The sequence below is a fragment of the Lepidochelys kempii genome, chromosome 1 (assembly GCF_965140265.1).
Source record: "Lepidochelys kempii isolate rLepKem1 chromosome 1, rLepKem1.hap2, whole genome shotgun sequence".
NCBI classification, from domain to species: domain Eukaryota; kingdom Metazoa; phylum Chordata; order Testudines; family Cheloniidae; genus Lepidochelys; species Lepidochelys kempii.
The window spans coordinates 99,441,870-99,458,023 of NC_133256.1; the positions used below are offsets into that span (position 1 = coordinate 99,441,870).

General features: G+C 39.7%; 1 protein-coding gene across 15 annotated transcripts in view; it reads left to right on the plus strand.

Annotated features, from left to right (window-relative positions):
- PCCA (propionyl-CoA carboxylase subunit alpha) overlaps nucleotides 1-16,154 on the plus strand; it is a 420,612-nt gene that overhangs the window by 135,201 nt on the left and 269,257 nt on the right. For 14 of the 15 annotated variants that reach the window (XR_012159457.1, XM_073348756.1, XM_073348763.1 and 11 more), the window contains one exon: nucleotides 8,070-8,201. Coding sequence is in view for 13 of the 15 variants with exons in the window: in XM_073348756.1 (XP_073204857.1) it covers nucleotides 8,070-8,201 (132 nt within the window). In the remaining 2 variants the exon portion in view is untranslated. Of the gene's footprint in view, nucleotides 1-8,069; nucleotides 8,202-16,154 lie in introns of those variants that run through there. The other variant, XM_073348811.1, reaches the window with a different exon arrangement.

Consider the following 16,154-nt stretch of genomic DNA (forward strand, 5'->3'; position numbering starts at 1 on the left):
CTGGTTTGGTCCTTCAGCAGCCTCAGCATTGAATCCTGCCTCCTCTCATCACGCTGCCGCCACATTTGAGCTTCAGCCCTCTCTTCAGCCCGCCACCTCTCCTCCCGGTCATTTTGTGTTTTTCTGCACTCTGACATTATTTGCCTCCACGCATTCGTCTGTGCTCTGTCAGTGTGGGAGGACAGCATGAGCTCGGAGAACATTTCATCGCGAGTGCGTTTTTTTTTCTTTCTAAGCTTCACTAGCCTCTGGGAAGGAGAAGATCCTGTGATCATTGAAACACATGCAGCTGGTGGAGAAAAAAAAAGGGACAGCGGTATTTAAAAAGACACATTTTATAAAACAGTGGCTACACTCTTTCAGGGTAAACCTTGCTGTTAACATTATATACATAGCACATGTGCTTTCGTTACAAGGTCGCATTTTGCCTCCCCCCACCGCGTGGCTACCCCCTCAACCTTCCCCCCCTCCCTGTGGCTAACAGCGGGGAACATTTCTGTTTAGCCACAGGAATGGGCTCCTCTGAGTGTCCCCTGAAGAAAAGCACTCTATTTCAACCAGGTGACCATGAATTATATCTCACTCTCCTGAGGATAACACAGAGAGATAAAGAACGGATGTTGTTTGAATGCCAGCAATCATACACTGCAATGCTTTGATGCACAATGATTCCCGAGTACGTGTTACTGGCATGGAGTGGTAAAGTGTCCTACCATGAAGGACGCAATAAGGCTGCCCTCCCCAGAAACCTTTTGCAAAGGCTTTAGGAGTACATCTAGGAGAACCGTGAATGCCAGGGCAAAGTAATCCTTTCACATGCTTGCTTTTAAACCATGTATAGTATTTTAAAAGGTACACTCACCAGAGGTCCCTTCTCCGCCTGCTGGGTCCAGGAGGCAGCCTTGGGTGGGTTCGGGGGGTACTGGCTCCAGGTCCAGGGTGAGAAACAGTTCCTGGCTGTCAGGAAAACCGGTTTCTCCGCTTGCTTGCTGTGAGCTTTCTACAACCTCCTCCTCCTCATCATCTTCTTCGTCCCCAAAACCTTCTTCCGTATTGCCTCCATTCCACTGAAGGAGTCAAACAACACGGCTGGGGTAGTGGTGGCTGAACCCCCTAAAATGGCATGCAGCTCATCATAGAAGCGGCATGTTTGGGGCTCTGATCCGGAGTGGCTGTTCGCCTCTCTGGTTTTCTGGTAGGCTTGCCTCAGCTCCTTCAGTTTCACGCGGCACTGCTTCGGGTCCCTGTTATGGCCTCTGTCCTTCATGCCCTGGGAGATTTTCACAAAGGTTTTGGCATTTCGAAAACTGGAACGGAGTTCTGATAGCACGGATTCCTCTCCCCAAACAGCAATCAGATCCCATACCTCCCGTTCGGTCCATGCTGGAGCTCTTTTGCGATTCTGGGACTCCATCATGGTCACCTGTGCTGATGAGCTCTGCATGGTCACCTGCAGCTTGCCATGCTGGCTAAACAGGAAATGAGATTCAAAAGTTCGCGGTTCTTTTCCTGTCTACCTGGCCAGTGCATCTGAGTTGAGAGTGCTGTCCAGAGCAGTCACAATGGAGCGCTCTGGGATAGCTCCCGGAGGCCAATACCGTCGAATTGTGTCCACCAAATTTGAGCCGGCAAGGCCGATTTAAGCGCTAATCCACTTGTCAGGGGTGGAGTAAGGAAATCGATTTTAAGAGCCCTTTAAGTCGAAATAAAGGGCTTCATCGTGTGGATGGGTGCAGGTTTACATCGATTTAATGCTGCTAAATTCGACCTAAAGTCCTAGTGTAGACCAGGGCATAGAGGGATAATGGCAACAGGCCTTAGATTTCTAGTGACACAGAATAAAGATTAACTTGATGGCTGTGGAATATATTATAAATAGGGCTGTTGATTAATTTTTTTAATCGCAGTTAATTTTTTTGAGTTAATCGCGTGAGTTAACTGCGATTAATCGCACTGTTAAATAATAGAATACCAATTGAAATTTATTAAATTTTTTGGATGTTTTTCTACATTTTCAAATATATTGATTTCTATTACAACACAGAATACAAAGTGTACAGTGCTCACTTCATATTATTTTTGATTACAAATATTTGCACTGTAAAAATGATAAAAGAAATAATATTTTTCAATTCACGTCATACTATAGTGCAATCTCTATTGTGGAAGTGTAACTTACAAATGTTGATTTTTTTATTACATAACTGCACTCTCAAACAAAACAATGTAAAACTTCAGAGCCTATAAGTCCACTCAGTCCTACTTCTTTTTCAGCCAATCGCTAAGACCAACAAGTTTGTTTACATTTACGGGAGATACTGCTGCCTGCTTCTTATTTACGACGTCACGCAAAAGTGAGAACAGGCGTTCGCATGGCACTTTTGTAGCCGGGATCGCAAGGTATTTATGTGCCAGATATGCTAAACATTTGTATACCCCTTCATGCTTCAGCTACCATTCCGGAGGACATGCTTCCATGCTGATGATGTTCGTTAAAAAAATAGTGCATTAATTAAATTTGTGACTGAACTTGTTGGAGGGAGAATTGTATGTCCCCTGCTCTGCTTTACGCACGTTCTGCCAAATTTTTCATGTTATAGCAGTCTCAGATGATGACCCAGCACATGTTGTTTGATTTAAGAACACTTTCACTGCAGATTTGGCAAAATGCAAAGAAGGTACCAATGTAAGATTTCTAGAAATAGCAACAGCTCTCGAGCCAAGGTTTAAGAATCTGAAGTGCCATCCAAAATCTGAGAGGGACGAGGTGTGGAGCATGCTTTCAGAAGTCTTAAAAGCGCAACACTCAGACGTGGAAACTGCAGAACCCGAACCACCAAAAAAGAAAAATCTAGCCTTCTGGTGGTGGCATCTGACTAAGATGATGAAAATGAACATGCATCCGTCTGCTCTGCTTTGGATCGTTATCGAGCAGAAACCATCATCAGCATGGATGCATATCCTCTGGAATGATGGTTGAAGCATGAAGGGACATATGCATCTTTAGCGCATCTGGCATGTATATAACTTGCGACGCCGGTTACAGCAGTGCCATGCACGTCTGTTCTCACTTTTGGGTGACATTGTAAAGAAAAAGCAGTCTGCATTATCGCCTGCAAATGTAACCAAACTTGTTTGTCTGGGCAATTGGCTGAAGTAGGACTGAGTGGACTTTGTTTTATTTTTGAATGCAGTTATTTTTTTGTACATAATTCAACATTTGTAAGTTCAACTTTCATGTTAAAGAGATTGCACTACATTACTTATATTAGGTGAATTGAAAATACTATTTCTTTTGTTTTTTACAGTGCAAATATTTAATAAAAAATAAAGTGAGCACTGTACACTTTGTATTCTGTGTTGTAATTGAAACCAATATATTTGAAAATGTAGAAAACATCCAAAAATATTTAAATAAATGGTATTCTATTATTGTTTAACAGTGCAATTAATTGCGGTTTATTTTTTTAATTGTGCAATTAATCGCAATTAAGGTTTTTTTTAATCTCTTGATAGCCCTAATTATAAATTTGCTCTCTACAAAAGTAGAACCACCAAAATTCCTCTTGTTGTAGTTTGCTTTTGGGTATACAGGAAACAACTGACAAAACTTTATCATTGGGTACATGACCATTATATTTCTGAACAAAATGCAGATGCATGTTATGCTGAATTTATGGTGAGACCTGAATGTAACAGTGTAAATGCAAAGTGGAAACGTCGCAAGCGTTGGTGTTCAATAAGTCTTCAAGTTTTGAATATATTTTTTAATACGTATGTGGGAAAGAGAAAAGTTGGAAGCTGTCCTTGATATTTAGTATAACAGGAGTTTGACATATCAGCTGAAAAGGATTTGGTCTGCTTTTTGGCAACTTAGTTTGGGTATTTGTTGAACTTTTTGCAGTTTCATAGGTGTGTTGCAGAATACAATGTGCAGAGTCCCACATTTTGTGTGATCTTGACACACTTTATAGTGAATAATTTAGGCAATTGGAAAGAACTAGATGGGAAGTGACCCACTGTAGCTAGACTAGGGGGATGAAAAACAGGTGGTGCTTTTCTGTCTTCTGTTGAGATTTTTAGAGTAGTTTTATGGGAGGACAAAGATTTTGAGTTGTCAGATGCACAGGACAGTGAGTTGGTGCATGTGTCGAAAGGGAGATTTTTCCCCTCTTATTTTTAGAAAGCACAAGTTTTAAACTCTACATTTGAAGATAATTTAAGGTGTTTTTTTTTTTAAAACCCATGGTTTTTTATTTCTTTATTTATGCAGGTACTTTAACTTTCTTGAACTCAAGGTGTAGGAATGTTGTGAGTCTGTCATATCTCCTGCAACTGTAGAACGTAGGTTTATTCTGGAAGTCCTAAAGTGGACTCATCTAGAATCTGTTCTTCCTTGGTAGCCCTGCTTGCATTAGAGGACAAAAAGGCAGCACAGAAGTTTTATTTGTTGTAACTGTGGACTCTGTGCAGCACAGTGAGAAGTGGCCTGGCCATAGGATCCCGTTCATGATGTCTTCTTATGGAGAAGTATTCAGAGTTTGATCCTGTGAGCTGCTAAACTCTGGCTCAGATCCAGTAAACGTTTACGCATGAGCTTAACTTTAAGCCTGTGATTTGTCCCAAGTCAGTGTGACTACTTACGTGCTTAAATACTTTGCTGAATTGGGGTCACAATACTCGGCTCCTTGTAGAACTGAGTCCGTAATGCTTTTCTCTACACTTCTAGGTGAAATTCCTTTCTTCATCACTTTTTCTGCTCCTTCTCTTTTTAGCTTTTTTCCTTTCTTCCTCATCCCTCCCACCTTCCCAGGGGTGAAAGTAACATTCAACACTTACTGGTATGGGGGCTGGCTCTGGCCCCTGGAAGGGGTGGGGCCTTGGGCGGAAGGGGCGGGGCTTGGGGAGTCAGTGTCCCCTAGCCAGCCCATCAGCGCTGCCTGGCCCATGCTGCCCGGGGCTCCAGCAGCAATTTAAAGGGCCCAGGACAGCTGCTCCTTTTGCCTCCCCCATCCCCCCCCATCGGTGGGGGGAGGCAAAAGGAGCAGAAAGAACAGAAAACAGGGTTGTTTTTTTCTGTTTACGTTCATGTTGTCTATTTCCTTAAATCTATTTAAAGACTTAAGCCCTAAACTGACTTCTTCTGAAACCAAATCTCAATTTAATGTTGCAGGTTCTCATTAAACCATTCTATAACCACTCCAACAAGCCCCTTAGCATTATCCATTACTTGACTCTCTTAAAATAGCCTTTTTAGTGGCCCTCAATTCAGACTATATCTGAATTTTTTTTCTGAACAAAGTGGTTGATGTTCAGAACACCCCCTTTCTTCCTGGTGCTCATCCCTAAGATCAACTCTTTATTTCATTTCAGTGAGAACATTTTACCATCTCTGCATTCTAAGCAATCCCAAAGAGACCATTTTATAACAAATAATGCACATTGATTGTTATTTTGCAACATCGTGATATTGCATTTTTCATATTTTGGTGTTTATATCAATTGTTTGTTCTTTATTGACACATCAATAAAATGTGAAGACATAGCTACTGTGACATCAGCCATAATAATAATAAATGATTACATTGTCTTGAAAGGATAAGATAAATAGGTGGCAACCCAACATGCCCATACATCCCACACATAAAATTAACTTTAACTTTAACTTTGTAGTTAGATGTTGATAGATGTTTGGCTCTGTGTGTGTGCCCTCTGTGTGCTGCCCTAGCCCTAAGCAGACAGCTGGCATGGCAGACCTCGAGTGAATCACTCAGTGTCCACAAAATCCTTTAAGGCACGAAGGCACCAGCCCAGGTTCATTGTCGATGAAGCAAAGTACTATTATCCCTCGGCCTCTACCAGATCACTAATACATGTATGCCCATAACAATGGACCAGCTCGGTGAATGGTGGGACTTTCCGTTCCTCCCTAGGCCAGACAGAAATACTCCCTCTGATACAAACAAGTTAGTACTGCTCCTCTAACATAGTAAGTTACTGCCCCATGACATGGCTAGTTATCCATCACCTTGTACATGTTGGTTTGATCAAAACATCTTTATTACGTACTGTCATCCTAACCTTATTTTTTAGGAGGGGTCAGTGTGTTCCTGTTATCCTTGGGGAATGTTTTTGTACTATCCTTGATATTGGAATGTTCTGGTACCACTTGATATCTGGATGTGTTTGCATGAGTACTCTGTGACTAGCACTTATTATTTTTCTGCAATATCAGCCCTGTTCTTGCCAGATTCTGTGAGTAGGTCCTGCCTCATACCTGGCCTCTGATACAAGGGATTATGTCTTAGGCTCTCTTCCTACTAAATTTTCCCATTTTTTTGTCTTTTTACGGGGAGGATGTTTACCCATCATCCCGGAAAAGCATGATGCTTGGACTGAAGATGGCCCAGTGGGCTAAACACTGTGATGTGGCCACCTTACTTTTCCATCTATATATTCACACCCCATCTGTCCCTTAGTCTGCACTTAGTCTGGACAGATTTTATTTTCCAATTGTTTTTAGTCCCCTATAGTGGACGTGGGAATGTTAGGCCTGGCACCATGACTGAGGCTTGGGGTGTAGAGTCGTACTTTGATAACCTGTGGGTGACATGAGGAGGCCTTTATACTTAGTTGGTGGTCAGTGAGATGGGCGTTGGTCAGGGTTATAATATACACATGTGTATATGTTTATACCTTAAGCATTTATTATAGGGCACATGTGATTCAACACACCTCACAGAGTATCCAAGTATACAGATGTCCAACAGCCTTTACAAACTGGTATAAGTACAAATAGTTGCTTTAAAAATATTAATAAGCATTTGATTATTCCTTATAATGATTATTCATTACTGTGGCAGTGTTGATGGTGGCCAATCTGGGTCATTCCACAAACTTTAAAGCACAAATTCTGAACTTCAAAATAGTATCAGTGTTAAATGGCAACTGTGAAAATATTGGTATTCAGTAAGCTGTCCTTCCTCAACACTTTCAGTTGTGGTGGTTAACTTTTGCTGCTTAACTGATTATTCAAATAGAGAGAGGCTCTTCTCTTTTAAATCAAGCCAATGGGAAAAGCCCTACAGTCTGGCATGACTACTCTTTTGATGGTTAACCTTAATCCTCCTTTGATCCCCATATAAAATTTTAAATATCTTAATAATGTAATTGTTCTGGCTCTAATTTTTGAGTACAAAGGACACACAAGCTTTTTCCTTTTCTGTGTATGCGCACAAACATAGTGTAAAGTAGTTACTTTCACCAAAGGTGATTATAATGGAATTGCCAGTGGAACTGCATAATATTATCCTTAAGTAGAGGATGCTAAGAAACTGTTATGAAAGGTACATTTTTCACTTAAGAAAACCCAATTTTGTTGGCTAGCATCATAGGGGATAAATGAGGAAAAATCATACTTTAATACTAGTAGCATGAATTAATTTTTATGCCACCCTACATCCAGCTGAATGTGGAAAACCACATTTGTAAGATTTCACTTGTCTGAAGGATGCATGCAAATATTATATTTTCCATATTGCAGTATTTTCAATATTTTTTAAGTTCAGTCTTCAAAGTTTTTTAAAATGTTAAATAAAAGAGTTTATACTTTCATTTTGATGTTGGATAAGGCTTTGGTTTAAAGAATGCATAATGAAATCCCGAACTGTATTATACTTTAGTAAGCAATCTTTATAAGTCACTTTTGGCTATTTCGATCATTGGTTAACTGGACTCCTCTCACTCAAGGGATATTTCTAATTTTCAAGCTGGAATACTTTGACTTTCTGCTGTTTTCTTTGGCCTGGCTTTGATTTATACAGACACAGATTATAGGGGCTTTGAATCTGTGTGTATGCATGTTTAACAAGTTCATATACATTTTTAATGTACCAGCTCAAATGCTTCTTCCCTTTTAGTTATGTTTCTTCATAAATATATTATTTTCCAAATAAAGTTTCATTAAGAAATTTAGATTTTTCTTGTGTAAACCCATAATGAACTCCTGCTTAAGGATGTTTTCTTTTCTTTTGTTTTGTTTTTAATTTAAACCTTCATTGTCTCCACAGGCATCAGAAGGTGTCACCTTTATTGGACCTGACACACATGCTATTCAAGCTATGGGAGACAAGATTGAAAGCAAATTATTAGCCAAGAATGCAAAGGTCAACACAATCCCTGGCTTTGATGGAGTGGTCAAGGTGAGAAACTGTTTAACTGCTGTCTCTCCTCTATGGGATCTGACATTGTTTAAATAAAAGTACCACTCTCTTCAGAGGTGTGATATAGGATGCAATTATAAATTCAATATTCCAACTTCAATAGAAGATCCAATGAAAAATGTCATTGTCCTGATATTTTCAATGGCAAAAATGCTTTTGAAGAGGAAGAGCTATTGGAAGAATAGAATGAATTGTCAAATATTAAGCAGTATGCCATGGACGGCATATGAAGTGTGGTTCCTCAAAACATCTCACGTTTTAAATTACATTTGAGATAGTTAAGACCGGGGAATATGAGTTTAATACACCAGATGTAGTTTGGTGGTTGTGTGTGTGCGTGCGTGTATGCATATATACCTTGATGTGTGTTTTTCTTCCTTCATTTTCCTCCAGTTGTATTAACTTTATTGGCATGACCTAGGTAAAGTGTTGCCAAAGTTAATATGTTAAGTATTTGTGGGCAGCACAGGTTTCGCAGTGGCGTTTGATACACCATGTGTATTTTGTATTTCTGCCCAGTACTAAGTCAGTTGTAGACTACCTTATATTATGAGACTGGTTCTATAAAAAAGCTCTTCCTTTTCTTCCAGACTTATAAGCAGTGTTTCTTCCTTGCTTTTAGTAGGAATTCTTACACTATTTCCCATAGGTTGTTCCACCATCTTAGCTGTGTTTCTGTGTCTCGTACAGTGAAACGGAAAATGTTTTGATTTCATCTCTCCTTTGACATATTGTGATGTTGGTCTTCTATTTTTCTGCCTTTGTGTGTTTCTGTGAATAGGCTACATAACGGGGTTATAATACAAAATTGTTTTCACATGCTGAAAACTTGTTGAAACTTTCACCTTTTGGGGTGAAATTTCTCATGGTTGGTCTTCAAGTTGAATTTTTGGGGTAATTGTGAGCAAATATCCCTTCATCTGTTTTTGTTATGGGAAAAGGGGGAAATATATTTCCCATTTAAAAAAAATTCTGATCAATATTTTTTTAATTTAGCGGAAGCCAAAAACAGCTGAAGTTTATAATCTTGACACTTGGCATTGACCTGGTCCTCATAAGGCTTGTGTACATTATGAAATATTGTTGTGTTTTGAAGATGATTGTGAACAAATGAATTTCTTGACACAATGCTGACCATGATTTAGGGCTTGTTTACATGGGGAATTTAGTGCAAAATATCTAGGGTGGGAATTTAAAGTGCAAGAGTCCCTTTTTGTGGTGTTAATCCTTATCCAAAATGGATTAAGCTAAACTGCACAAAAGTATTATTTGCACAAAATAAGTGCATCCACACAAGGAGATGGTACGGAATACTCACTGATAGCTATACCGTACTAGCTATTCTGGGCTTTTCCCCCTGTAGACAAACGCTTAGTGATCTGCACAGACCAAGACACATAGTGTTCAGCATCATGTCAGTTAACCGGTATTAAACCCTTCTGGGGTTTTTTGCTGGAAGGAATGAGTGACAGAGAGATTAATGAGAGAGAGGGAGGTAGAGAGGACGTGATGCAGGGAGAAATTGAAAGAACATATTCTATGGACCTGGGAGCAGAGGTAGTCCTTCACCCCCAAGTTCTGCGTTTTCACTAAGGGTATGTCTACACTGCCCATGTTACAGCGTGGCCATGGCAGTGCTGTGATGTGGGCAGTGTAGACACGGTTTATGGCCAGGGGAGAGCTCTCTTGGCGATTAAAAACAAACCAACAGCAAACCCCCCCCACCCTGAACGAGCGGTGGTAGCTTTATTTCTGGGAGCATGGCTCCTGGCTATAAAGCACTGTCTATACTGGCACTTTTCAGTGCTAAAACTTTTGTCACTTCACAAGGTGTTTTTTCACACCCCTGAACGACTAAAGTTTTAGCTCTGAAAGTGGCAGTGTAGAAACAGCCTAAATCTAGCTTTTCCTGCAGCAACAGAAGCCAGCCTGGGTTTTACACAGGTAGCTTTGCTTCCATTATGCTTTCCCCACAGCTTTACAAAACCATTTTTGCCTATGTGGCTGCCTCTTTGAATTGGCCTGAGAGTGACCTAGATAATGACTGGACGCTGGATGCTAGTCACTGTGGATCTGCATACACTAGGCAAAATAACATTGCTAGTGCTGGTGATGGAAATGCCTGGGGCCTGCGATGTCTGAAGGACTCATTTGTGTTCTCAAATAAGTGTTCACAGGCATTTCACAATGGCATTACCATCCATGAGAGTACACTGCCTTGGATCAAACCTTTATAAAGCCACTATCTACACTGGTGTGCTCTCTGCTGGTGCAGTGCTAATGTTGTTTGGAATGCTGAGATGTTGCATCAGTAACAGGTCATCTTGGATCCATTGCAGGATTCTATATCCTGTCTTTCAGCAACGGCTCCATACAAGGTTTGGAAGACTTAGCAACAGTCTAGCTGTTACCTAGCTGAGCTCCGCTCTTCCTGGTAACTTGTCCCTCATTCTAACAATCCTAAGGGCAAGTAGGGACTGCAACTGGCAAAAAATCTGATGAGTGGGGCTCATGGAGTTGAATATTCATAAATAGCTTTTATTTTATACATGAAACCATCAAATGTTTATGGAACACTTTATATTAAAAATTATCATACAGTTGTTTTGTTTGGCTATGTCCACAGTGGCAAGTGAAAGACAAAACTTGTGTCGTTCAGAGGTGTTGGAAACCCCCACCCCCGAAAGATGAATGTTTTGTCGATGACAAGCACCAGTGTGAACAGCACTAAATGTGAAGAGCACTCCTGCTGATAAGGCTAACACTGCTCATTGGGGGTGGGAGTTTCTTGTTGGCAGGAGAGCCGACAGACAGCAGCTACACTACGCTCATTTTAGCGGCACAGTGTAGACACAGCATTAATGTTTTTAGGTACTGGTTGTTTTATGCTATTGTAAAATATCAAGCCTACAAAATCAGGATAAGTGGTTAGTAAACACTAATGACACAACTAATAAAACTAATGGGGGAAAATAACTGACTATATGTAGTTATGCCTGAGGCCTGTGGTTGCAATGTTTTTTGGAAAACTAGCTCAGAAACTTCCAGAACCTGAAAAAATGAATGGAAAGAGGATCACTAGTGATATGTTTGTATTAGTATGTGGATGACAGGCAGCTGCATGTGACCTTTATGCCAAATATAAACAATGCCATCTCCCAGCCCTCAATGTTTGGATGGGATCAGCACCTACTTGAATGAAGAGCAGTGTCCCTCAAAACTTCTGCCACCCCTGCCCCCCAAATCCTCGTAAAACAAAACTCACTAATCAGGTTACATTTCCTACCTTCTGGGGAGAAAGGAAAATTGTTTCTTTTTGATCCTTGTGAGATTCCTGGATATCAGAAACAACCTGTAGAGATGCTTATTAGACAACACTGCTTCCACATGAAATAAAGACTTGAACAGAAGAGAGGTTGACTTGACTGGAAAAGCCTGAGACACTATATACTTAGACCCATGGGAAGTACCCAATCAACAAAGTAGGATGAGAATATCTGCCTGTGATTGCCCTTGAATCCCTGATTGGAAGGAATCACAACAGATGTGAACCTGTTTATTGTGTATCCACTTGGATCCCGAAGTGTTACAGGGCGTTTAGTCCCTGGTAGACAGTTTTCTTGATCAGTCAGCTAGTGTGAGGAACAGCTCTGCATTCCGTTTGCCAATTCAGCCAGGAAGTGAGGGGCAAGGCAGTGAGGACCTCAGTGGATACTATCACAGGAGCTGCATGCAAGGGAGGGGATGAGGAGCTAAAAGCATGGTTTTGGGTCTCAGACTTGTTTTTAACTTTGCATTTCTGCCTTTCTAGTGGCCATCCACTTGGCCACTGAGCAGGAAAGCCTTCAGGCTCTTTTGTGTTTGAATCTCTACCTGACTCTTCATCAGGACAAGGTAGTCATGAGGAGTGGGATTTTTAAAGACACAAAGGGCTTTTATGTTCTCTAATTCCACTGAAAGTCATTGGGAGTTGGATGCCTAACTCCCCTTTGTGCCTAAATCTGTTCTCCTTTTTACTTACCAAGATGACTTCCTCTTTCCATTTGGAAAGAAAAATGCCTTCACACTCTTTGTGTGAAGAGAGCTTTGCATGATACTGTAAAGATCACTTCACAAGTTAGAAAGACAGACGAGGGTTGTTGTTTTTTGGTGGACAAAAAGGCATAAGAAAGACAGTGCTTCACTGTCTTGTTCAGTTCAAGACTACATTAAGGAAGACTACATTGCTCAGAGTGAAGAGCTGTCTGTCTGTTTGTTAATTGTCATTTAAACAGTGCTGCGAAATGTACAGGGTGCTTTACAAATCTAGAGTAGAACATGTCCCCTTCCTCAAATAGCTTATCATTTAAGATAGCGGTTTTCAACCTGGGGCCCATGGACCCAAGGGCGTCTGTAGACTATGCCTAAGATTTCCAAAGGGATCCGCACCGCCATTAGAAATTTTTTAGGGGCCCGCAAATGAAAAAAGGTTGAAAAATCACTGATTTAAGATATGAGACAAATAAAGGTCTAAACACAGCACAACAGTTCAGGTAGGAGAGGCTGTGGAGAGGTTATAGGCCAGGAGAACAAAGTACTGTATAGTAGAAAGGATTCTTTCAAGGATTCGTCTTTAAGAAGAGTTTTGAAAAATGGAAGAAGAGGGTGCCTGGCATACAAGAGATGGGAGCCTGTTCCCAGGGGAGTGATCAGCATAAATGAAGGTCTGAAGTCAAGAGTGGAAGAGGGAGATGAAGGGATCATTGAAGATAGAGTATTGGAAGAAGCAGTGAAAGTGAGTTGTGGAGTAAGAGAAAATAAGAGCACAGCTGTGGGTGAGAGCAGGATTATACAAGAAGATGAGGAGCTTGAATCTGATACAGTAAGATAAAGGGAGTCCGCAGGGGATATTCAAGGTTGTGGGGCATCGGTTTGAGAACATGAGGACTTCAGCAGGTATTTTGGTTAGACTGGGGCCTGGTCTACATCTTAAAATTTAGGTCAACATAGCTACATCTTCCAGGAGCATGAAAAACCCACACCACTGAGCGACATAGCTATGCTGACCTAACCCCCAGTTATGCATAACCCGCAGTTATGCTACCAGAAGAATCCTGTGGTGCTGTAGCTTTGCTGGTATAGTCTCTGTAGTGAATAGATGGCATTTAATGGGAGAGGTGAGAAGCAGAGAGGCTAAAGAAAAAGGTTACAATAATAATCAAGGTGAGCAATGACCAAACTGAGTGGTGATAAAGAAGTGTATGTGGATTTCTCGCAGTGGGGAAAGTGACAGAAGGCAAGATTTTACAGGTTAAAGAAATGTGAGGGACAAACTGGGTAGTGGGGAGGAGGAAAGAGGCTGTAGTGAAAGGTGGGAGTGGGGAAGATAGTGGAGAAAAGTTTTTATTGCTGGATAGTGTCCAGTTTACTTGTACAGCAAGTGCCGCAATGCTGAATGTGGGTCCAGTAGGTTAATATCTGTAGATGAAATCCTCTCCCCTCTGAAATCAATGGGAGTTTTGACATAGATTTCAGTGGGGTGAAGATTTTTTGGTTTGTTTTGGTTTTTTCCTACATAGCCATTTCAGTATGTTTTTGAGCTGGGTAGTGATGTTAAAATGCCCCCTAAACCTCTCGCAAAATAAATATTGGACGTTAGTAACTGCTTACCTATTAGTTTAGATTTTCCAAGTTCCTCTACACCACCAAACATTGCCGTCCCTGAAAAATACGATGTAGTTATTCCTAAGTAATAAAAATTGTATAGCTCCCAAAGTCTCTCAACTAGTTCAGCTAGTCAATCCACTTCATCACAGTAGTTCTACTTTAGTCCTGTCTCCATTTGCTGGTACCTGGGAAAGAAGAATTTAAACCAAATGAACACGTAAGAAATTTCTATTTAATTTAACAAAAATGACTTTTTAATGCCCTTTTAACTTAACCGTGGTGAACTCAGCCATTAGTAAAAACATAATCGTTAATGTGACTTTTATATCACTTTTTTATTAATTGTCCAAACTAGTAAAAAATGTAATAACATAAAATAATATGCTAGAATTGTATAGTTTTTTTATAATTAATCTGTTTTAAACAAAAACTAGTGTAGCTTATGTGTATTTACAGGAAACAACAGTACACCAATGAAACCTTTGCAAAAGATGAAATTCATTAAAATATTTTTAAATATTTTTTTAATACTCATGTTTTCTTTGTATATTTTCCACACACGATCTTATGCATTGGGTAATACCTTATTTGTGATACTGATTTTTTTTCCCATGGCAACTATGCAGTGTCTGTCAGAACTACTCAGCACCAATAATCTAAAAATAACTGCCTTAAATTTTTATTAGAACTTGGACACTTGCCATATTTATGTAATGCTCAAATAAAATGCACTGTATTAAAATTTACTGTTTCAGGGAAAGAGATCAAAAGGCAGTTGCTAGAGACTGGATTATGCTAGTTGTTTATGCATTTTTCCAAACAGTTTCCATCTCCTCTCTCTTTTTAGAATTCTAAAACAAACAAACAATATCTTCTGTTTCTAAAGCAGACTTTGAAAGCTAAAAAATTTGAATATGCGTTGAATTGCTATTGTGAAGCTCTTTTAATTTTAATACATTACAACTGTTAACTAAATTGATGTTAAAATAGTGTAAATAAGTGATATCCTTGCTGGTAGACTTCTTAAATCTGTTCCCCTCACTGTTTTTCAGGATAAAATGATTTGAGGCAATTAATGCGATGCTCCTCATATTGCACTATTTATTCTTTAAAATTGTTGACTGTATATATAAAACAATCATGGCTCTGAAAAGTTGTCTTCCAGTGATTTGCTGCTTGTTTTTCTTTGAACTTGCAATATACATTAGCCACTTGTTTGCAGGTAACTAAGTGAAAAAATTTATCCTATTTGCTTCCCCCTCTCCCAATTCTATTTTGCAAATATATGACTGAATTTGCAAGAGAAAAGAAATGTAAAAGTTTCCTTCTTGACTATAATCGTGGCTCTTCATCAGTCATCACTCTTCCTGCATTTTGTTCAAGAGGCTCTAATTGTCTGCATTTGGCAGGTTTAACACTTCCTGACAGAGAGGCTATTAAGGGGAAGTATTCTCGCATAACTGTCACAGGCAGGAACAAAGAACCTTCAAACTCAATGTGTGGAAACCACTAACATTCTTAAATGACCCTTTTCATGCATTTTTATCCCTTTAAGCTAAAATTTGGAGAGTGCAGGGTCATGGAAAGCAGCAAGGTGTAATAAAACAGTAAACCTTGATTTTATTTTGTAGATTTATCTCTGACTTAAAAACAATTGTTATTTGGAAAAATCTCATTAACAGATGTGACTGCTTGGAGTAAAAAGACTTAAAACTGATGTAGCTTTCAGGACTGCTTTGAACTTAACAAGCACCGATTTGTGGAGCAGACTAGCTAATGAAAGGAAATTAAATTTTCTGACAACTTCCCCTGCCAGCCTCCTTATTCTTCATGGGGTTGTTACTAGGTACTGAAGACTTTTAAAGAGGATTTTGTTTTATTATTGGGCATAAATGAACCAGGTATGAACATTTTGTATGTATTTAAAAAAAATTCTGACCTGGGTGCTTTTAAAACGAATTGCCTTGAAAGCTTTAAAAATATTGAATTTCATTTTAATGTTAATAAGTCAACCCCTTAAGCTTCAGACGCACTTAGCAGCTGGTGGTTTCCAGACATTACTGCCTTCCATTCAAATCTTTTAATATATGTCACAGAATAGTATAAATATTAGCAAATTTGGATGGAATTTTCAGATTTAACCCATGCCACGATCATATAAACATTTTTCTTTTTACAGTATCATGATAGAAATATATTGTTGTAGGTGAAGGGATGTGGAATTAAACTACTGAATGAGATAGAAACTTAGGCTGTTACAAGTGAACCTGTGCTGAAAGTACCTTG